General features: G+C 49.2%; 1 protein-coding gene across 7 annotated transcripts in view; it reads right to left on the bottom strand.

The window, feature by feature from the left end:
- Positions 1-2,651: 2,651 nt before the first annotated feature.
- Positions 2,652-24,034, bottom strand: part of TSC22D3 (TSC22 domain family member 3) — a 65,979-nt gene continuing 44,596 nt past the window's right edge. For 5 of the 7 annotated variants that reach the window (XM_017546455.2, XM_037744945.1, XM_037744946.1 and 2 more), the window contains exons 3-4: positions 5,346-5,397; positions 2,652-4,198 (exon numbers count right to left, since the gene is read on the bottom strand). In XM_017546455.2, the coding sequence (XP_017401944.1) occupies positions 3,968-4,198; positions 5,346-5,397 (283 nt within the window). In that variant the 3' untranslated portion in view covers positions 2,652-3,967. Of the gene's footprint in view, positions 4,199-5,345; positions 5,398-5,756; positions 6,034-6,129; positions 6,555-24,034 lie in introns of those variants that run through there. The other 2 variants (XM_017546457.1, XM_017546458.2) reach the window with 2 other exon arrangements.

Here is a 24,034-nt window from a genome sequence, read left to right on the forward strand (position 1 = left end):
GCCCACTGAATTCACAGTCCGTGTTTGTAATTATGTCTCCCCCCCATACCTGCGTCTCTCTTTCTCTCTCTCACTCTCTCAATGAATACCAAAAGTTCGTGTACTATGGCGTTGGGGGAGGTTTGAGAGTATTTTTGACATAAGAAAAGGGGCCCTTATTGTCACTAATGTTGGGAAACACTGCCCCATGGGACATGTGGGAGCTACGGGAGTACCACTAAGTTCTCTGGCTCTCAGTTTTCTCATTGGTCAAATGAAAATAAATCAGAACTGCCTCTATTTCTAAGTGCAGGAAACAGAATGTTCTGTACTCAGGAGCGGGGCCAGGGAGCAGTGCTCTTGTGATCCTTGTTGCTGTGCAAGGAAGCCTCCTTGAGGATGAGATGAGAGAATAGATGGGAGGGCAGTTGGAGAGATGGCAAATGCAGGCAGGAGGTGTGTACTGCTTCGAGTCTGATTATTCTTTTCCTCGCCAGCTGGACCAGCTGAGCCCAGAAGCCTAAAACCCATGGAAGTCTTTCCAACAGCCACGTGTTTTCTTTTCCTTTTCTCCACCCTTAGTTGTTTTTCTGTGGAAAAAACAACAACAGAGAGCTGCTCCTGTATGTGACTAAGAAACATCTACAAAGTTCCTCTTATCTAGTCTAGTAACTGCTGTGGCCTCAGAAGTTGCAGTGTTTGTCTCTGTTTAGTCGGCGTTGCCTAGGAAACAAAGTTGTTCTCTCTTTACCACCATGTGACTGTGGGGCCAGTTTTTTCCCCTTTCTTGTAGAGAGAGGCTTGATGACCAGAGAGGTTTCGGGTGTTGCTGGGCTATTTTCTAGGTTTCCTTTTTCATCTGCTTTTTCTTGTTCAGCTGGAAGTCAGGCCTGGGAAGTCTACAAAAGATGAACTGAATAGCTACAAAGTCTCTGAGCTAGTTTTGAAAGCTGGAGGGATTTGGGAGTAAGTGTGGGTTGAGAGAGCTGGTCAGGGTGAAGAATGGCTGCCAGGGGGCTCTGGACTCACTCATCCGAAGTTTGTATCTGTACCAGCAGCTGTGCAATCTGCATGCTATGAACCAGTTGGCAGGTATAGACAATGAACCTGGCATAACGAATAGCAAGGTTGGGAGCAGTGGGGAAATTGGAACTTGAGAGGCTGGCAAGCAGGGTTTTGCAATGTTCTGAAGGGTTTTGGTGATTAGAAAAGAACAGGTCAGCCGGGTCCAGTGGCTCATGCCTGTAATCCCAGCACTCTGGAGTGCAAAGACAGGCAGATTGCTTGAGTCCAAGACCCTGAGACCAGTGTGGGCAACATGGCGTAACCCCCATCTCTACCAGAAGTACAAAAAACTTAGCCAGGAGTGGTGGTGCACGCCTGTAGTCTCAGCTACTCAGGAGGCTGAGGTGAGGATCACCTGAGCCCAGTGAGTCAAGGCTGCCGTGACCTGTGATGGACCTACTGCACTCCTGTCTGGGCAATGAGAGTGAGACCCTGTCTCAAAAACAACCTAAAAAGTCAACGTGTATGACCTTTATAGAGGAAGAAGCAGGCCATTTTAATTACATTTGGGCAGTTGTTGATGTAAGGGAGGGGAGGCCAAGACAGCTTGGTCACCTTGAGGTTTGTGACTCAGGAAAATCAAGGAGTTCTGTTTCCCCAATTTGAAGTGGGAAAAGAATAGGTATAAATGCTACCAGAAGCTGAGATGGAATGGAGTCACTTAAAGAGGGATGATAGCTTCCTTGGGAACACAGTGGCTTAGAACATAGATCAAGGTCCAGAGGAGGTTCAAGTTAGGGCGTGGTAGAGGAGACACAGCACTCATCAACAACCAATCAGAGAAATGCTGGGACTCTGGACGCTGGGGACATTGAGCTGAGAAAGGGCGATGGGTGACAATGAACCCCAAAGAGAGGTGGAGGAAGCTATCTGGAGCTGCGAGCCTTAGCCTTGGCCCTGCCCACATGGTTGGTGCGTTTGGTAAGAGAACTTTCAGCAATGAGCCCGAGAACTTTCAGCAGGCACTGAGGGCATCTTTCCTTGGCTGGAAGTAAGGGGAAGAGCAAAGAAAGGGGGGTGGTTTTGCTACCTCAAACATTCTCCCTGCTTCTCTTCCTAGGGCCTTCTTAGCTCCTTTGCCAAGTCAAGTGTCACATGTGGATTGGTATTAGGGAGGATGCATTAAGTGACCCCAATGATACTTTCAGAAGAGGGATCAGGCCCGCGCCTGCTGATTTCATTCCTTTCTTCTTGCTCCCTCCCTGCCTGTTTCTTTTGGGCCTTCTTGGGGGTATCCTTCCTCCCAAATCACCCCCTCAAGCTGCGGTTTCATGTTATGAGTCACCTCACCACTCACTCCGAAGCTCTCATATGAAAGTGGGAGCAGGAGAGAGAGGAAGGATCTGGACTTGAGTCCTAATTCCCATAACCATGTGACTTTGGTTAAGTCACTTAAACTCACTGAGTCTCAGCTTCTTTACCCAGCCAGTGAGGGCAAAGAGCAGGTTCTTCATACGGGTATTGTGCAGATGACACGAGGTCATGGCTGCAGGATAGGCCTGACTCTGACAGGGTGCTCAAGGGGTATTCAGGGGGTCAGCAAAACAGCCCCTACCAGGTGAGGGGCTTCTCCCACCCAGTCCGTTTATACTCAGTCAGACACCAAATTTATTTTTAGAAAAACAGAGCAAAGTTTATTGAAATTTCAAGCTACATTTGAAAAATCAAAATCCAAATCCTGGAACCATACATCAGGATAAGGTGTCAGAAAGTGTTAAGTGTTCACTCTCACAAAACCTGCTACAGACAAGCTTCCTGGGCACACCTCCCAGGCTCCATTGGATCAAAGCCATTCTCTTGTTCATCCCTCATCCACAGTAGGACACCATCCTTCTGTTCACTTGAAAGTTTTCCACAATAATTACAAAAAACAAAAACGAAAATAACAACAACAAAAAATGTTTTCAAATGACACTGTGAAGCTCAAACTGCTCTTCTCTCAACCCCATTCTATGTAGTCAGCACCAGTGAATGGTGGGTTTGGCATTCAAAAGAGGACTTCACATGTTTCAGTGGACAGCTGGGGAAAGGGTTGCAGCAGCGAGGCATCCATGGCCGCATTCAGAGGCTGCACCCCCTCCTTGCCTTTACTCTTGAGACTTACTTAACCTAAAGAACAAACTGGATCAACTCGATAAATGAACACAGTCAAAGACTTAGCCATAAGAGGTAAGGGACCAGTCAATACTCCCAAGGCTGGTTAGGCCCTTCAACATGTAGGTGATGTGTATATGCATACATCGCTACACTAAGATACAGATCTAGCCCTATGGGTATATATACGCATTTATGGCTATATAGAAAAACTATGCCAACACTAACCAAACAGAACTTTGTAAGCGGTCATCCCAAAGCTGTAATCCCACACTGGGCTGTGCACAAAGCCATGCATTATACCATATTAACCAACAGAAGGCTGACTTGGCTCAATCTCTCGATCTGTGTCCCCTGGCTTCACAAAGCAGGGGAGAAGAGAGAGGTTGCCTCTGCTTAAAACACAAGTGGCTTCTTCATAGGAACAGTTGTTGTTAGGTGAAGCTGTTGAAGATGTCCATGGAAATGAGAAACAGACCCCTTAAACTTTCTGGAGCAAACTGGTGTCACACCTCAAACTACCCTTCTCCTTTGCCAGTTGCAGCTAAGTTACCCAGGCCCTGGGAGCCCCCAGGGCGCAGTAGCATTAGAGGCTCACTGGCTTGGGGTTACTAGGCCCCATGCAACTCAGCCTCCAGAGACCTGCTCTTGTCAGGGGTCTGTCACTGGAGTGGACCCAGGTGGCCATGTCCGTAGGACATCTCTTGGCACCAGCTATGCTAGGTGTAAAGTTCTCCTCGTGAGATGACGCTTGGGGAGCCAAAAACAAACTGGAAAGAACTAGGTAAAACAAGTTTAGTGGCTCTGCCCACCCTGAGGACAGAGCCACTTACACCGCAGAGCCACCAGGGGCCTCGGGCACTTGTGGGGACTCAGGAGCTGGCTCTTCAGGGATCAGACGGGACTGGAACTTCTCCAGCTGCTCTGGGCTCGCCAGGGTCTTCAACAGGGTGTTCTCGCGCTCCAGCTGGGAGTTTTTCTCCACCAGCTCTCGGATCTGCTCCTTCAGGACCTCCACCTCCTCTCTCACAGCATACATCAGATGATTCTTCACCAGATCCTGCCAACAAGGGAAGCATAACAGAGCCATTACTTAGTTTCCATGGCCCCTCTGCGGCACCTTTGCTTTGCCATCAGTGTGCCTGTGCTGTCCTTAATGCCAGGTCCCTCCAGTCTTCCCTCAGTGGGCGGGTCTGGCAAGTCCAATTCCTTGTTTGCCTTTCTCTGAAGCACTGAAACCCTCATTCAGTAGAGCTACATGATTTGGCTCATGTTGGAGTTGGGAGCCCAGCTTTGAACTAGATAGGTTCTCCCCTGCAAGTTTCTAATGACTTTCAAAGCTGGCTGCTTAGGGGCCTTTGGGGTGACACTTCTGCTGGTTATCGGTGGTTTGCTATGTTCCCCTTTCCACATAAGCCCCTGCTGCTGCTGATCCATATCTAGGGGAAGGGGAGACCTGCAGTGCATGCCATACTGTTGGTCTGTACAAATCTTAACCAAGAGAATAAATTGGCTATTTTGGAGTCTCCTCCCCGCCGTATGACCCAGCACACATTGAACTGCAGCTGTCCTGCAGCCAGCCAGATAGCATGCAGGACACTGGCCTTGGGGAAAGGTACAGGACTGCCGCATCCTTTCTGAATCTGATGACTGCACTGGGGGCAGGGAAGGTGTCCTTAAGCTCCAGGGCACAATTAAGTGGTTCCCAACCGCTGAAGCACTAACCTTCTGCAGCCATTGTGACTGCTCCTGGGAGTATGACCTCTACCTGCTAAAAAGAGGGACAGGGGTAGGGTGCTTTTCTTCCTATTTCCACCCAACTCCTGACCCCAGCCCAGGCTGTGCAGAGGCACTGCAGTGCTGTTGCATCCAATGAGCTCTGCCCCTTGCCAGCTGCACAATGCACACAAATGCAAGAGTCTGAGCTCCCTGCCCAGCAACAGGACCAGGAGAGAGTCAGAGCCTGCTGCAAAGACCTGATATGGAGGAGGGAAGAAGAAAGGAGGGAGCCCAACAAGGGAAGACTGGAAATGCCCTAAAAGGTGCCACTCTAATCAGACTCCACCTCCAGTGGGGATAGGAGGCGGGCTGTCGGCTTCCACAGGGTTTTGGCTAACAGCTTTTGCACCCATTCTTTCACTCCTGCCCAGAGTTACATAAGCAGCAGCTAAGTCAGGGGATGAGAATGACGCAGTGATGCCACTCACCATGGCCTGTTCAATCTTGTTGTCTATGGCCACCACGCTGGCTCCGGAGGCACTGCCAAGACAAAAAGCAAAGCGACCCGTTATCCACTTGGTTCTACTCTGAGTACATGGCAGTTGTGGCCAAGGTCCTCCATCTGCCTCTGCTCTTCCTCTCTCTTTCTCGCCTCCCTGGCCCGGAGTTCCAGAGAGTATGTCCCCAGATCCTTCACTGGGCCCTGCAGGAAGCTGCATCTCCTCATGGAGGCTGCCTCAGCGCCACTGCCGCCGCCCCGATTTCCAACCGATCGGAGCTGCGCGCGAGTCCTGGGGCGCACAGGCCACCGTGGCCTGCTCGAGCGATTTGCAAACAATGGGGGCGCGCGGCCCGGGGAGTTCCCCGCCGCCGGCCTAGAAGGTCCCGGGCAAACCTACCCGGCTCTGAAGCTAGCTAGGAATTCCTTCTCAGCTGGGAAGCTTCCGGCTGTCTCCCAAGCGGCGCAAGGCGCACGGCCAACCCCCTGCCCAGCCCTGCCCGGCCCTGCACGCCGCCCTCTGCCTCCGGCTGCCTCTGCGGCTGCAGCAGCTGATTCTCACAGCGCAGCGGCCGCAGGGACGTTTCGACGACAGATCCCAGAGCGGCGGTGACCCCCGCCTTCCTGCGTCCCGTCCCCCCGCCCCTTCCCAGGATGCTGCACCGCGGGGAACGGGGACCGGCGGCGCACGGCTCGCTCGGAGATCCGGCTCGGATCCCAGCCCCAGCGGGTGCCCAAGCTCGGTAGGCGCGGGAGCTGGGGCCAGCAGTTACCTGTTATCCAGCTTAACGGAAACCACATCCCCTCCAAGCAGGGAAGAGAAGAAGGAGATGGAGAAATTGTGCAGCTGATAGACCGCCACCTCCATGGGGGTCTGATACATTTCGGTGTTCATGGCTCGGGCTGCCGGGGAGCTCTGGCCGAGCTTCGTGTCGGGCTGGGCGGCTGCTGGCGCGCTGCGTTGGGCTGGGCTCTGCGCTGGAGTCTGGCCCTGAGGCTAGGAGCGGGGCGAAGGCTGCAGAACGAACCCAAAGCCAGGCAGGCGCTCCAGCTGGAGTTGAAGGGAAGTGACTCGAGGGGTGTCACCTTGTGTGTCACAAACTCCACGGCCGCCAGTCCAACCCAGACTCGGAGATATTTTGGCTCCTGCTTCTTTATATAGGAGGAGCCGGCTGCGTCACATGGCGTCAGGGGCCATGCAAATGAGTACTGTACCGAGCTTTGTGGCCCAGTTAAACCACATCCCCTCCCTGAACCTTAGGCTGGGACTGTAAACAGTTCAGCGCTTTCTTGTGCCAACTGGCATCTCCAAAGAGGGCTCTGGAGATTGATAAAAACCAAACTTGAGCTGATTTCTAGAGAGATAAAAAATATAAATGCCCTAACAAGAGGCAGAGGACATTCAGTAGAGAACAGCGCTGGTTTGAAAAGCTCTTCTTCAGGTGGCAGCCAGCATGCCCCCATGGCTTTGCATGCTCTCCTATGTCATACTCCCTGGACACCCGCCCTCACCATCATGGCCTCACCTTCTTCCCAGTGACTGCCCTTTCAGTCTCCCTTGCACACACACTTTGTCACCTGCACATGCACTCTCTAATCAACCCAGCTGTCCCCTCACCAGCCAGCTGGCCTGCCGACCTGCCCCAAACCCCAGCACTCATCCACTCGCCCCTTCCTCTGAATATTCAGGTGTGGGAGTACTTGCCTGTGGACTGGCACATGTTCAGATCTGTGACATGCGTGTAATGCATGCACAGGTCTACACTAATCTACAGATGCATATGTATGGAGGAGAGGGTGTCCAGAAGCTGAGGTGGGTGGGGAGGGCAGCTAGGTGGGTGACAGAGGAGATGAGGAGGAGACAGGGTATGGGAGTGAGCACTAGAGTGACCACAAGATGCCAGCCCTTTTCTCTTTGGTCTCCACATTTTACTCTTCAAAGAAAATGCATTCAACAGGCCGGGTGCAGTGGCTCACGCCTGTAATCCCAGGACTTTCAGAGGCCAAGGAGGGCAGATCACGAGGTCAGGAGATCGAGACCATCCTGGACAACACAGTGAAACCCCGTCTCTACTAAAATACAAAAAAAATTAGCCGGGCATGGTGGCATACGCTTGTAGTTCCAGCTACTCAGGAGTCTGAGGCAGGAGAATCACTTGAACCCGGGCAGTGGAGGATGCCATGAGTTGAGATTGTGCCACTGCTTTACAGCCTGGGTGACAGAGCAAGACTCTGTCTCAGGAAAAAAAAAAAAAAAAGAAGAAGAAAATGCATTCAACCCATGTCTTAGTTTTTTAAAAAACAAAACTGTGTTGTTTTCTTTTAAATAGTGAATGACAGTAACACTCCAAACCAAAGGTATAAATATATATAAACAATCCCAGGAAAACACCTGAGCCCAGCCATGCACAGCATTAGAGGGTACTTAGGAAAAACAGACTCCAAACCATAAACAAGATGAGGTGATTGTTCCACAATGAGTTACACAGGTCCCATCAAAATATATTTTCTTTATATTCAGCCTCAAGCTGAGGGAAAAAAAAAGGGCACCAGAGACTTGAGGTCCTTTTCTTCTGCTCCTTCCTCAGTGAGGCCACCTGGTGGACAGAAGCAGAATTGCCACGAGAAGGAACAAGAGGGGCAGGAACAGGTGATGCAACCAGGAATAGTATTTACACCAACTCAGAACCAAAGGAGAACATTGGGTTCCACCACATATACAATAGTTTGGATGAAGTTAAGGCCAGTACCCATGAATCAGTGCTCCACAGGCTGTGGTCCAAAAAGAAAGATCCTAATGCAATCATGCTATTGGAAAAGTACTGAGGCCTCTTATCAGCAAAGAAGGTAATTATGATTTGCTTTAGGATATTTCTCTTAACCAGGTGCCTGGCACCAACACCCTGGCCAAGGCCCCAGCCAAGCCCAGTCTCAAGGCCTTGATTTCCTCCCGGCTTCCAGGGCAGTTATGCCACTGAACAGCCAACATTTTGGGCTATGGTATGGTGCCCTATTGGTGGATTCCAGTGGTGATATATTTGCAAAGTGCTGACCAATAGAACTATCTAAGAAACCTGCTGCACTATCCCAAGATGGTGTTTTTCTTCATTTTGCTTTAGATGATCTAAAGACATTCTGTTAAAGACACAACCTCTGAACACAACATTTGCACTAAAACGTGTAGTAGACAGAACAAAATGTAGACTATACTTATGGGTCATCAAGAACATTCGCTGAAAAAAAAAGCCTCTTAAATCAGGAACTTACACTGGTATTGGAATTCCCTTATATATTAATATTAATTTGCCCTCTGTACCACATAGAGTTTTCTTGGTCCAGAAATTCTCTGAGCTGACCTTTCATTGGCTTGCTAATTTTTCCTCAACTATTGCTTTCCCCTCCCCGCAAGATTCCAAGGAAGATGATGAGAAGAAAAGGGGACAGAGAAATAAGCTGGGCTGGTAGGGGAAAAACACCACCAGGAAAACAGGGCACAGGACAGAAGTAAAACAGCTCCTTCAACAGGGACTCCCTTATGTGGAGACAGAGGCAGAGTAATCCAGATGGTAGGGGAGGGAAAGGAAAAGGGCTTAAGGTTCCCAGCAAAGCTGCATTTGAATGGTTCATTAATTTGTCTACGGCCATACCACCCTGAACACACCTGATCTTGTCTGAATTGTTCATTAGTTTTATGAAAGCAAACTGAGTCTCAGATTCACTGACAATAATAGCTACTATTAAGAGAGTATCTGCTATGGGCAGACACTGTGCTGGCTGCACCACCAACCCCAAGGTGTAGGCACTGTCACTCTCATTTTACAGATGAAGAAACTAAAGGTCCAAGAGGCTACCTTGCCCAAGGTGGCAAAGGTAATAAATGGCAGAGCTGGAACTGCAGCTCAGGGTCTTCCTGACCCAGAGACCAAATTTCTTCCTACTGCACTGACCAGTGGAGCAGGGAATAGGCTTGTTGAACGGGTAGAGGCTTGAATGAGTGAGTTGAGGAAGTTGGTAGGGGGTTTGGTGGTGCCAGAGAGTGGTAAGGAGGAAGAGGGTGCTAAGGAGAGTGGTAAGGTGAGGGGCAGCAGCGCTACCGTTAGAGAGGTCCACAGACCGCCTTTGAGTTCTGCGAGCCTTGGCTTTTCTGACAGTCGACACAGGAGAGAGCAGCAGTGGGTAACTGAAACAATTTCCAACTGTCCAAGTGAGATTTATGAGAGGACTGTGCTCATCCACATCATTCCAAAAGGCAGCCAAGCAATCCTCAAAGAAAACTCTCTGTTTGGGAAATAGGAAACATGAATCTAACAGGGCAGCTTCCAGAATGGAACGTGTAGGTCTAGGGTGTACAATACTCCAAATCAAGTATGGAGTCTTGGCAGAACAATCACAATCAAGTCAAACTTTGAGTTCCTGGAGCCCCACTCACTGGCACCCTTAACTAACTCCTTTTTCCTCCTATTCCAGCTGTGCTCAGGTTTTAGCAGAATGAAGTCAACAAGAAAATAAGTTCATATCGGAGGTTTAGTTAGTTTGTTTAAATTAAAAAAAAAAAAAAAGACGTGTAAAGGAGGTTCCAGGTTCAGCCCACACTCAGCCAAGCTCTCATCCTCTCTACACCTCTGGTTCTGTTGAGTGAGTTGTGATCACCCTGAGACCTTATGATCCTCCATTAGGAAAGAATGAATGGATCCCAGGGTCCACTGGCACCCTAAGGAATGGACTTAAATGTTCCTGTAGAAAGATTTTCCAATAACAAGGGCCGGGGAGATAAGGGTGGGTAGGAAGGGTGGGGGTGGGGGAAGGAGGAGGAACCCAAAAAGTTTTCTGCTTAACCCTCAGCACACCAATAAATTACTCCACCCAGAGTAGCTGTGCCAAAACCTGCAGTGAGCGGAAGTTTGTGCTGTACCTATCCATGATCTGATCTAATATTTCTGAGTGATGTGCTGATCCTTGAGACCCTCAGGGTCCTCGTGTCCTATGAAGTGGGCCCCAAACAGGAAACAGTGGTCTAGGCATTCAACGGCCCAGCTATCCCAACATTTGTAAATGTTGCCAAATTCTCTTTCTAACGTCCCATAACTCATAATATAGGCTGGACCCAGAGCCAACACAGCAACAGTGCCTCACTGAAGAGCCAGGCCCTTCGCTGGCTCTGAGTTCTAGTCTTAATGGGACATAGCAACGAAAAAGACATGGTTGAACCTACCTTTCTCAGGGGTGACCTTCTGAGATGGAGGGCAGCATAATGAGGACAGGGCCAATTCCCTCCATTTCAGGAGGCCTTGGAAGCCAGCATATTCCCTTTGAGCTGAAAAAAGCGCCTCAGCATTTCCCACTTATCTGTTTCCCTTCAAAAGCCAGACTGGACTCTTTAGGTAGGACAAGAGCCCTTCCTACGCCAGGTTCCCATGGAACAGCAGAACAGAAACTGGGCAAAGTCTGGGCAGCAGAACCCTGGGCAGGATCTCAGAGCCCTGCCGGCGGTTGGACAGCAGATTCAGGGTGGGTGCGGTAGGTTGGGGGTGGCAATGAGGGGGAACATATCACTTCCCTTTTTGTCACACTTGAAGCACTGTGTACCACACAGCCAGAAGGAAACTATTTATAGGCAAGTCTTCCTTATTTTCTACAGGGAATGTTCCACCCAAAGATTCGGCAGTGTTGCCAGCAAAACACAGGGTCCTGTGTCAGGAGAGGCGGAAAAAGACATGATGTGAGAGGTGCGGGAGAAGCCACAAAACAAACACTGGGTTAGGAGCTGGAAAAGGAAATACAAAAAGGATATTGAGCGATAGAGCGTTAACACAGTGTTAATGGGATGGCTGAAAAACATCCCTCCCCACTTACTCCTCCACCGTGGGCCCCCTTCCGCCTGAAGCTCTGTCTAGTTCTAATTACTTACTTGTCCCTTTTTCTGAAGAGGCTGGGGGAATAAGGAGGCTGAAATGCCATGGTTTAATTTGTCCTTGCTTCTTGCTTATCTTCTCTCTTCCCTTCTGGTTCCACTCCAGTGTGGGAGACTATAGACAGGAAGGCCACTGCCACTTACATAGTTACTTTGGCTTCATGGAAAATCCCCAAAGTCCAGAAGGAGGGAAGCAAGAAGGAAAGACGGAGAAAGAGAAAGTGTCTTGTTCTCTGTGGATCATGTGAACTGCCCTGCATGGCCAGGGCCCAGAGCCCCGAATTTGGGGGGGGCAGGGAAATGGGGAGGTGGATGCAGATGCAGATGCAGAAGGTGATGATGAGTGGGAGGGAGCCCAACGAGAATCTTGGCGGAGAGATGGACACTGTCTTGGAAAAGCAGCTCTAGCAACTGATTTGGGGCAAACTCTGGCACTGAATGATGGCAGGAGCAATGAATTGCGCCTTTCAGCTTCCTCCCAGCCAGGGTCCGATGTAAGCATCACAAACAATCTCTGAGTGACACTAGGGATGACAGGCGCAACCAAACCCTGTTTTAACAAGGCATTCTACCCCTCCCGCCTTCACTCAGAGGAGTAAAAAACTGCTCTCGTCAAATCACCCTCAACACCCTAACTTTGGTGGCTCACCATGGTGAGGGGGAGGTTTGTCCTGCCGTGTCAGCAGGACTGGAAGTATTGGCGACTTATACAGGAATGCAGTTTAGCTCAGTGGATCTTAAATTTCATGAATCTTGTGTCAATATTTATGCCTGTCTCCCTTCTCCTTATGCCTTGCAGCTGGGAAAATTTACCTCCATAATTTTTCCAGGCCCTCCTCTTATTTTACACCCTCCCCATTGTCCATCTACAAGTAGGAAATAGATATTCCTGAAAAAGGCGGTTGGTAAAACTAACTTTGGTAAATCCCCTGCCCACACTAGTTGCCATTATCATTTAATTCAATTCAAATCAGTTCAATTCAAAGTTGAGTGAATGTTTATTCAAAGCACAAGACACATTTCAGGGAAATTTTAAAAAGTAAACTGGGCCAGGCACAGTGGCTCATGCCAGTAATCCCAGCACCACATGAGTCTGAGGTGGGTAGATCATGAGGTCAGGAGTTCAAGACTAGCCTGGCCAAGATGGTGAAACCCCATCTCTACTAAAAATACAAAAAAATTAGCCGGGCATGGTGGTGGGTGCCTGTAATCCCACCCACTCCGGAGGCTGAGGCAGGAGAATTACTTGAACCTGGGAGGTGGAGGTTGCAGTGAGCCGAGATCGCGCCGCTGCACTCTAACCTGGGTGACACAAGAAATCGTCTCAAAAAAAAAAAAAAAAGTAAACTGAAAGTACAAGTCCAAAATTGTGCTTCCTTCCAGAGTATTCTGGGTCTGTGGCCAATTCAGAAGTCTCTATACTGGTTAGACCTTAGTGAAATGTTTGCTTCAGGAAAAAGCCTTAGCCTTGGGGGTGCTTGGGTTGGGGGGTGACCCATGAAATGATGCCACTACCATCCGGGGCATCGTTTCATGGGGCAGAATGGGGCGTGCTTTTCTTCTCCCCATCCTGCCCCTCAGCTTGTGCCCACCTAGATAGGATAATGCAGCAGCCATGAAGCTTGGGGTTTCTGTGGGATCTACCACTCCTTTAACTCTGTGGCTGACAGTGCCAGGAAAGGTCCCTCACACTGATTCCCTTCCCTCACCCAGGGCTTTGTGAAGCAAGGGAACAAGGCACAGGTATTTGCTTTCTGAGTTGTCGGTCCCTTTCTTTCAAGAAGGGGGTCTTTGTTTAGCGTGGGGCTCACCTCTCCCTGCCAACTTCTTGATGTTCATCCTTTGGCCAGCTCCTCTCAGCCTTACACTTGTCCCACCTGTTTCAGAGACAGGTGCTAAGGTTCCTTGCCCTCTCCCACAGACCAGCAAGCATCTTCAGGTAGACAAACAGGCTCCCTTGTCACAGCCCACCCTCTGGAAATCCCAGTGTCCTGCAGCCTTCACAGGGGCTGGGAAAAAAAGTAGCAAGACTGTGGCCACTCTCCACATTTGTGTGTCTGCACCGGCCCTCCACCAGCCTGTCCAGGCCAGCGGGACACTGGCAGGGCCTCTCCGCAACCACTTTGCTCTGCGGAACAGTTCCAAGAGCCGAAATTCCAAGCCATTTTCTCTCGCAGTTGCCGGGGTTACTTTGAGTGGCATATGAAGGACTTGCAGGCTATTGGCAATGCTTGCAAGACAGCAACCAGGAGGATCTTGCTGGGGATGGGGTGCAGCAGACAAGGGGCCTGTGAAGAGGGCAGGAGCACCTGCCTCCATTGTGGGCCCCGCTATAGAATAGGTGACCTTTGAAGTGGCACAGGTTTTCTAGGGAACAAAAGGATGGTTAATAACGCTGGCCTCTTTAGTTCCTTGGCTGTGATGGGTAAGCATTGTGAGTCTCCTAGGGCCCTCGCTTACCGCACAGCAGAGCTATTCACCATGAGCTCATTTAAGGTAGCTCCTTGATTGTCTGTTGTGGGACTCTATCACATGTGAAGATGGCCTCTGGCTCTTCAGCCACCACCACCCCCCACCTCCTGCCTTCCACGATGGAAGGAAGGCAGCCTAGCTGGGGCAGGGGCAGTGGCAGGAGGCGGCAGGGGGCACAACATTCCCAGAACAGAAAGAAAGGGAGAAACAGGGCCAGCTTCTCCCTGGGGAGGGCCCCCCTGACCACAGTAACAGCACCAGATATCTCAAAGGAGTGTTGGGAGGGCTTAAGGAAGGCCTCCTGGTCTGGTTTGAGAATCACTGACAAGGAATACACACACCTTCTCAGGAAGAAAGAGCAGCATGGAAGCACACACGTTTGTGCAAACACCCTCTCCAGCCTTTCACACGCCCTAATAATTCACACATAGCCAGGCAGAGAGGGGCACCTGCCCCCTTCTCCGATGTTGTCACCTTCCCCATGACCCCAAAGGGGTAGTAAGGCCACAAGAAACAGCAAGATAGCAGGGCAGGACACTGTAGACCATGCCACAATGTCAACAGGCATGGCCTCTGTGCTCTCTGACATCCAGCGCTAGCTGTGTGCTGTGCAAGGGTGACAAGTGACGGGGTCTTAGGGGAAGCTTGAAGTGGTATTCAGGTGGACACAGGGGAAACCAGCTTGAAGCCTCACACTGCATACCGGGAACAGGAAGTCCTGGCACTGCCAGAAGCCCAGTTTTCAAAGATGTCAATCATGCATTATAATGGGCTCTTTTAAATGAAGGAGAAATAAAAACAAGTACCATTTGTGCACGATCAATCATATGGGCGCCTAAGAAATGATTCCCACAGGTTCCTCTTGAGGACAGTTCTAACTAGAGCCAGTCCTGGCATAGATGCCCTCTTGTGACCTGAGAAGTGTGATCTGAAAGGCAGTGAGAAAAAAAAAATCCCTCTCAGTCAGAGCTGTTTCCAGACCTGCCACTGTGGTTCTTACAAATACCACCATCGGAATCATGCCTTTGGGTTCCAATGATTTCTCCTGGAATTCTTCATTTATACTCTGAGGAATCAGAACAGTTTCTTTTCCAATGCAAAAAGCCCTGGGAAGGTGCCACATTCAGCCACTATCAGTTCAAATACTTCAGTATGAATTTAATCATAGTATTACTTTCAACAGAGTAGTCAGTGGCCAATCAGCGTCAGCAGGCAATTGGATACATAGCAGGCAGACCTCCACGGTGGGCTGTAGAGGGCCTGAGGGAGATTGTGGAAAATGCAGGCATCCTGGGTTGCAGCCCTAGCAAGTCTAGTGGAATAGGTGTGGGGTGGGAGAAGGGTTTTTCTCAGGTGTTTTGGATGCAGCTCTTTTGACACCAGTCCATGGAACTGCTTTTAGGAACAGCTGGCCTAAAGGTAAGAGCCAAGAAAGGGTCTATCTGAAGAATCCCTACGGTGCCAGGGCACTGAGACCCACTTTGTGTGACACATTCAGACGAGGCTTAGCATATTCCAGGCCTGCTGTCTAATCTGCCCCCTCTTTCTCTCTCACTCCTGAAAGTTTGACCAGAACGTGAGAGCTAATATCTTTTTTTTTTTTTTTTTTTTTTGGAGACGGAGCCTCCCTCTGTTGCCAGGCTGGAGTGCAGTGGTGTGATCTTGGCTCATTGCAACCTCTGCCTCCCAGGTTCAAGTGATTCTCCTGCCTAAGCCCCTCAGAGCAGCTGGGACTACAGGCCCATGCCATCATGCCTGGCTAATTTTTGTATTTTTAGTAGAGACGGAGTTTCACCATGTTGGCCAGGATGGTCTCCATCTCTTGACCTCATGATCCGCCCGCCTTGGCCTCCCAAAGTGCTGGGATTACAGGCGTGAGCCACCGCACCCAGCGAGAGCTACTATTAGCGGGATGATCCTGAACCTGCTCTGATTTACATCCATATGTTTGGCAATTTTTGCCTCTCTGTTTAGAGGAACAGATGCCTTTCAAGACACTTCACAGCTGTCAGTGGAACCTCTCAGCCTACAGGGACATGGGCAGGGCGTATAGGCATCGCTGTGGGAAAGAGAGAACCCAGGGTAGAGAAGGGGAAGGGGCGGATTTTTCTCTAACAGCAGTTTGGTCTATAAACCAGCCTAACCTCCCTTCTACAGGAACCAGCTCTTCTCCATCCCTGTGGCTGTCACTGACCGGTCAAACCTGGGTCAATTCCCAGGTAAGCTGAAGGGGTGTGACTCATTTCCCCCCTCAAGAACCTGCTGGGGCTGACTATAAAGACTTGCCAGGATCTCTGCAAACATGCCCGTCCCCACCCTGATCCAAGCCTAGAACTCACCCGTGCCTACCATCCTCACCCCATCCCATCGCTGTGAGCCCCTCCCTAGCAACAAGTCTATCTCCCCTGCTCACTGACTCCCCTCTCCAAGGGGGAGCAAGAGGGGAATTCACTGTTCTCTGTGGTATACATCCGGCCTATCTTTTGGTCTTATTTTACTTTTATATTTAATTTACACTATTTGCTAGGTTTGGGGCTTAAATAAACAAAAGCTATGTTTCTCCCCAAGGCCTAGACTTCCTGGTTGTCTGCCAGCAACAGAGTGACCCTTTTAACCTCTTCTCTTGGTCCTTGACACAGTCAGTGTTGGGGGTGGAGTTGAAAGAGAAAGATATTTAGGGTCAAAAACCTGGAAATTCTTAGTGTCAGACTAAAATACCATCCTCGGCCCTTGCCAACAATATGAATGTTAAGCACTGAAGCCACTTTACCAAGGACAGGCTTCTTTTAAAGCCCACAGCAAGACTGTAAAAATAAAGCACAAAAATGGAAAATTCAAAGTATTGGCATTGATTTCTCTTTTGTTTTCTTTTCTTTTCTTTCTTTTCCTTCCTTCCTTCCTTCTTTTCTTTTCTTTTATTTCTTTTTGAAAAATCTACTTTACAGACGTCTTTGTACCACCAAGCAAACACAGAAGTGCCCAGGTCTCTGTGGGTAGGGCCTTTGTGGCATGAGCAACCTTAAAGACCTATAGACACCAGAGCATGGTGTGCTTGACCAAGAAGACTTCTTGCCAAAGTTCATACACCTTAAAAAATAAGAGGAACACTAGCCCTATGTCCTACGGATAGAGCTCTAACAGCAAACTAACGAATCCTGGTCAACAGTTCTGACATCCTGTTATTTGCTAAAACTAATAATACCATGGAGTTTGTTGACAGAGTTGCAGAAGAGCTAAAGTAAATATGGAAACCGAGGAACAGCCAAGTATAGACAGTTACTAGCTCAGCAGTAGAGAGGACGAGAGTTTCACAGATACTCCTCGGACATCTTGGGGCTCCGGGGACTGAGCACGATTGGGAGATAACCCAGAAGTCATCTGTCATGTCACTGGGTGATTTCTCTCCAACAATAGTCTGCTGCAATGATGGGTTTGGCCTACGGAGCTGGTACTGAGCCTTCAGACAGACAGAATTGAGATGAAAAATTGAGAGGGACTCCCCTGATGCATTTGTGAAGGGAGGTATGCCCTGAGAAACATCATTCTAGCTCTCACTCTAAACGAACTTGGTCAAGTGGCAAGAAAATATGTCAGAAGGCCAGAGTTCTTTTTCCACCTTGGCCACTAACCAGCTGGGGACTTCACAGAAGACCTCTAAACTCTCTATGCTGCTAGATTCGCACCTCTCAAATGGGAGTACTGCCACACAAGGTGTGTATGTTTTATGGATACCCTAGTGTCTGGAAACATAAATATATATCATTTTATTTTATTTTTTTTACAGATTAAAGATGTCTTTGATGACTTTATAAATATTTACCTATGGATCTTGTGGACACCCTGTACGTAGCATTGCTGAGCTCTTCTTTTGGAGAGTGAAAAAAAGAGCTATGTGAGTGTGATAAACTCTATGATGAGTAAAAGCTCTGGTTCCCAAACACTGCTGGCAAAATGGCTCCCCAAGTGAGCAGCGCTTTTAACACTGTTTCAAATTCATCTTTCCAACCTTCTGTCCAGTTTCAATGTTTGTGCTCACGATTTCACATATACTGCTATGAGGAGGGGGTAGCTCGAGAAGTTGTTTAAATTATTCTCCTGAAGGTCCTAGCAATGTTTCCCTGTATGTAGAACTTCTTTTTTTTGTTTTGTTTTGTTTTGAGATGTTTTGTTTTTTTTTTTGTTTTGTTTTTTTTTTTTTTTTTTTTGAGACGGAGTTTCGCTCTTTGTTTTCAGACTGGAGTCCAGTGGCACCATCTCGGCTCACTGCAACCTCTGCCTCCTGAGTTCAAGCAGTTCTCCTGCCTCAGCCTCCTGAGTAGCTGGGATTACAGGTGCCCCCCACCGCACCCGGCTAATTTTTGCATTTTTTAAATAGAGATGGAGTTTCACCATCTTGGCCAGGCTGGTCTCAAATTCCTGACCTCGTGATCCACCTGCCTCGACCTCCCAAAGTGCTGGGATTACAGGTNAGACGGAGTCTTGCTCTGTCACTCAGGCTGGAGTGCAGTGGCGCGATCTTGGCTCACTGCAACCCCCACCTCCTGGGTTCAAGCAGTTCTCTGCCTCAGCCTCTCTAGTAGCTGGGATTACAGGCGCTCCCACCACACCTGGCTAACTTTTTTATTTTTAGTAGAGACAAGGTTTCACCATCTTGGCCAGGCTGGTCTTGAACTTTTGACCTCATGATTCATCCACCTCTACCTCCCAAAGTGCTGGGATTACAGGCGTGAGCCACCACGCCCAGCCAACCTGTATGTAGAACTTCTAACTTGCACAATGTTTTGACCTCAAGAACCACTCTGATGATAGAAATAATCAGTAATCAGTAAGACCTCTATTGTTTCCAGCAGGACTGAAGGCATAGTCAGACAGGACCATGACTGAAAATGAGCCATGCAAGGTCTCAATGAGTACCGATTAGCTTTCTAGACTAGAATACAAACCTTGTAAGGGCAGGGCTTATTTACTACTGTACACCCAAGGCTTGGACCGGTGCCTGGCACACAGTACAAATGCAATAAATACATGCTTAGTAAGTTAAAAAAAAAAAAAAAAAAGATTGTCTATGTGTTAGGACTTTGCTAATGGCCTCATGGAGAACTATAAGCACATTAATTAATTAGTCTCTGTTAACATTTTAATTTGGGGACAATCATTTTCTGAGAGAAACAGTGCAGTTACAAACACAAAAGACCTGTGAAAATCAAACACACTTGGGAAACCCAAATATAGTTTAATTGAGTAAGTGGCCACTAATGACCTGGAAGCACGGCACAACCACTTAAGTAAAAGGGATAATTCATCCGTGCGTGTGCTTCTGGTTCTCCACTAATGCTAGGACTTTGGTCAGTTTCCATCTTTAGCTAAAGGGGCTGGGTCACTTGGGAATAGGTCACCCACAGTGAGCAGTAGAGGGTGATAAGGCCCAGGAGCAGGGTGGCCAAGTCTCAGCTGGCACCAATATCAAAGGGGGATTTAGGGCTAGCAGGCCTGATGCTCTGAGTGAGTGGCAGCCATATAGCTGGAATGATGGGAGTAGGGAGAGGACAAAAACTGTCCGGACTAAATATACCCTGATACTCACTAAGATAAAGGAAATTCTCACCATTAGTGTCACCCTCGGGTTTGAAGTCTTGAGGTGCCCTGTTAAAATGGAAAGTTTAGTTTTTCTCAGGGAAGGGATGTGATGACTTGGCTCAGCTTGGTCAGAATAGTTGGGGGGCTTCTGGGAGAAGTAACCCAGGCTGGCTAAGTATAGACTGGTGGGGTGCTGCCTAGAGTGTGGCATCACATTGGGCTCTGGTTATCTGGTAGTCTTGGGATTTCAGGGGACAGGCAAATGTGCCCAAATATTGAAGACTCGCTGGCAATAAACCAAACTGCCTCTGAGTGAGCAGCTTTAAGAGTAGTAGAGTTTAGGCTGGCTGTGGTAGCTCACACGTGTAATCCCAGTACTTTGGGAGGCTGAGGCAGGCAGTCACCTGAGGTTGGGAATTCGAGACCAGCCTGACTAACATGGAGAAACCCTGTCTCTACTAAAAATACAAAATTAGCCAGGCCTGGTGCCACATGCCTGTAATCCCCGCTACTCGGGAGGCTGAGGCAGGGGAACTGCTTGAACCCAGGAGGCAGAGGTTGCGGTAAGCGGAGATCCCACCATTGCACTCCAGCCTGGGCAACAACAGTGAAACTCGGTCTCAAAAAAAGTAAAAATAAAAATAAATTTAAAAATAAAGTAGTGTTTAGGGCAAAGGAGATGGTTTTCTCCTTCTGTTCTTGGTAAATGAAAGCAAACTGTTATGAAGATGCTGTGAGGAGCAGCAAGGCTGCCTTGGGCATATTGGGGATGTTAATCTTTAGTGCTCCCTGTCTGGGAGACCCCGTTTGCTTGCTCATCAAAACATCCTCCCTGGGCGCATCCTCCTCCAGCTCTACTGCCTCATTTATACTGTGGCATAGCTGAGAAATTAACCCCCAGAAGAGTCTGTGGCTGTTGGGGGTTGATGGATTCTCCTTCCCTGGGGTAATTTCTTTTTACCAAGAGCCTGCTGCAAACCCAAAGTAATGAGTCTAGTGGGAGAAATTCCAGGCAGAAGGGCAGGATGCCGGAGGAGCTTTCTTTGACCATTTTCTGCCACTTTCTGCTGGCAGTGGCCTTCTCTGACTGTGCCCCAGGCAGCCCTGGCAGCTGACACAATACTGACGCTAGAGCTGGCGAGGGAAGCCCTTGCCCCTCAGCACCACTCCTTCTTGCCCTTGTAAAACTCTGGAAAAACCTCAGCCCTGGGGCTCCCTCTAGTTTGACCAGGTGATAGCCAACTGCCTGACACCAGGCAGAGCTGGGCCGATAGAGGGAGGCAGGGGAGTGGGGCTGGGCATCACCCCTCCATCCCCGGGGCCCTGTTGTGAGGTGTTGACAGCTGGGAGAGGACCTGAAACCAGTTAGCCTGGGGCTTCCAGCCAGCAGTGTATTTTCATCTTGTTTTGACTGGGACTGTCCTTCCCTGTGTAAACACATCCATGTCAGGGGGAAGAAAATGTAGAACAGCTTAAAATAAGTGGGTGGAATGCCTCCCACTCATGAATCACCAGTGCAGGGAATGCCCTGCAGGTGGGCCTTGCTTTAAGCAAACCTGACATTATGAAAATTTTAACTTAACAAGAGGGCAGGGATGGACAGCTGTTAGGACTTGACCTACCTCTGGGAGATCTGAAAGCCTCATTAGGTCCAAATAATATCAGCAGCTCCCATGTACTGATTACTTAGTGGGCGCTGTGCTAAAGACATTAGATACATCAACCTTTTGAATCTTGTCAACACTGTTAGGAGTTGGGTATTATCATTAGACCCATTTTGTGGATGAGGAAACAGAGGCTCAGAGATGTTAAATAACTTGCCTGGGGTTACACAGCAAGCAAGTGCCAGAGGTCAGGTGAGACTCCCTGGTGTGTGATTTTTAAAGTGCTGGGCTGTCTCTAGCTGGAGTTGTGCTTTGTTTTGAGGAGGGTTCCAGGCCCAGCTGCACTCCAGGCAGCAACTGGAACCTGCACTAGTGTTCCTTCCCACTGAACTCCCTTCATCACAACTGCAGAAGAATTCAAAAAGGATCCTTACCAAGCTCAGGGTGGGGAAGCACTTGGGTTGGAGCTATTTCTTTCAATTGACTGAAGGATTCCCAAGGCAATTAATTACCCGAAAGAGTGAGCACCCCTGCAATGCCAGGATGGGATGGAACGTGTGCATTTCAATTCAGGGACTGGCAGATTGTTTATGGGCAGCTGCTTAACCATTCTCAAGCAGGCCACTCAGTAACTGCAAATAAGTACAAACTACCAGACACCAGGCTGAGGAGGGGACAAAAGACAAATGTAATCCAGTATAAGCAAAAACCAAATGTAAACACATATTTTGAAACAAAAATGTCACCAATCACGGTCCGTGCAGGGCTGGCCCCCAGGGCAAACGGTGAAGTAGGAGTCTGTCTTCAGAATCTTCCTGCTTCCTTTTCAGGTACCTTCCTCCTGCCTGTTCCTTTATGCCACCTGTGCCCTCCTGATGCCTGGAGTCTCATGGGCTCCACAGCTGCGAGGGCAGAGGGCAGCAGGGGACCTGCCTTCCTTAGCAATGCCCTCTTTAAGAGAGACTCCCAGTGTCCTTCATGAAAATCAAACGTAAATGGCCTTCAAGCCAGCCCTAAAGGACAAATCGAAGGAATCCGTTTGTGTAAATTGTAGGTAATGGCTTAACAGGTTTTTCTCATTCAGATCACAGGGGCTTTAATCCAAAGATTTCAGTCAATGCTATAATTTTAGTCATACGTGGGGGGTGGTGGGGAAAGAACAAGCTGGAGAGGTGCAGCAGTGGGGGAAAGATTGCTTATCAGTGATGTTCAGATCTTGCCAAGTTGGCCACATTCGACTGAGACTCTAGGTAAGGCTGGCTGTATGAATGCACAGAGATGAATACTATGCTCTTATGCTTGTACTGTACTCTTTCCAGAGCACAGTGGAAAGAGCACTGGAATAGTAGTCATGAAACCTGGGTTCTGGCCTGAGTTTTCCCCTGACTACCAGAACAGAACTACCTTAGAAAGTTGTAGAACCATTCTGGGCCCATTTCCCCTAACTGTAAAATGAGAGGTTTGAGGCTGTAAAATTATATTTATTTGGATGCTTATTTGATGAATGATACCTCTACTTAGACTGGGAGCTATATCCCAAGTTGCCTACAACACTATCTGGCATATAGTGTGTGCTCAGTAAATGGATTGTGTTGAGTGAATGAATGAATGAATGAATAGCGAAAGTTACTTCCAAGGGCTGCTCAGTTCTGATAGTCTCAGGCTTCATCTCCTCAGATGCAGCTATTTGCCACCATACTTCTTTAGTCGAGAGGCCTTGGCCAAGAGCTGGGTGAGGCCTTCAGGCCCTGCCCTCAGGACCAGGTCATGTCTACCCCCATAGGGTACAGGGGCAGCCTGCGCTGGACATAAACAGATCTGAGACAAAGGCAGCAAGCAAGAGCTTCCAAGAGGTGTGGGAGGCTTGCAGGATGCTAGATGGGGGCGGGGGGGAGGGAGAGGGCCATAGGAAGTGCAGGGTAGGTCAGGAGGAGGAGCCAAGGGAGTAACTTTTACATTTTCTGTAAAACGGGAAACCTAGATAACAGAGACCTGATGGGTGTCTCGGCTGAGGTAGGGAAAAGTGCCGAATCGCATGGTGACTCAAGGTCAGGAGCTGGAATGGGGCCCAGAGCTCTCAAGCCTCTGCTCATCCCCTTGGGACTAGACCTTGGCTCCAGGCCAGCTCCCTGAATAGTTCCCCCAACCCCCACCCTGCCCCTCCAGGATTCCAGCTTCTTAGGCCAATCTGCTTCCTTGTCCAGCCACTGCCTCCACTGCCCTCCCTCCCTTCCCTCTGCCAAGGCTACATGGAAGTCCTCCCCCAACCTCCCTCCAAGGACTCAGCACTGGGGCCCAGTGCAGTCATCCATTAGAGCTCTCCAAGGCCAGGCCAACTTCTGGACAGACTGGCCCCCCTTCCCAGTGTTGCCCACATTCAGACTCTGACACAACTCCTCCCCTCCTTATGCGAAAGGAAGGAGGCTTTGCAAGCGCTGCCTTCCTCCACTCTGAACACACCCCCTGCCCTACTCCAGCCTACTCCATCGCCCAGGCCCTCTTCTAGGGACACTCCCAGACATTATTCTCAGATGCTGAGATGTTCTCCCTTGCCCTCCCTACTCTTTCCTTCAGCAGCACTCTTTCACATTATAACAGGGGCTGCAGTTCCAATCCAAAAGAGTAGATCTTCAGGGGTGAAATTTCAAGTATTAGTGAGTTGGGAGAGAGAGATTTATAGGGCAGAATTCCTTCCCAGTGTTCTTGACATAATGCTATCGAGATGGTTACCTACTCTGGATACTCATTAGGCCAGTTCTGGACTCTGCTGCCCTGGGAGCTGGAAGGCTAAAGTTCTGGTCCCATCTCTGCCATTAAAATAGTCTGTGGAGGCTCGGCACAGTGGCTCATACCTGTAATCTCAGCACTTTGGGAGGCCGAGGCAGGAGTATTGCTTGAGGCCAGGAGTTCCAGACCAGCCTGGGCAACATGACGAAACCCTGTCTGTACAAAATAATTTTTAAAAATTAGCCAGGCATGGTGGTGCACACCTGCAGTCCCATCACCTTCTCGGCTGAGGTGGGAAGCTCGCTTGAGCCCAGGAAGTCGAGGCTGCAATGAGCTGTGATTGCACCACTGCACTCCAGCCTGGGTGACAGAGCCAGACCCTGTCTC

The sequence above is a fragment of the Cebus imitator genome, unplaced genomic scaffold (assembly GCF_001604975.1).
Source record: "Cebus imitator isolate Cc_AM_T3 unplaced genomic scaffold, Cebus_imitator-1.0 Scaffold189, whole genome shotgun sequence".
Classification (NCBI taxonomy): Eukaryota; Metazoa; Chordata; class Mammalia; order Primates; family Cebidae; genus Cebus; species Cebus imitator.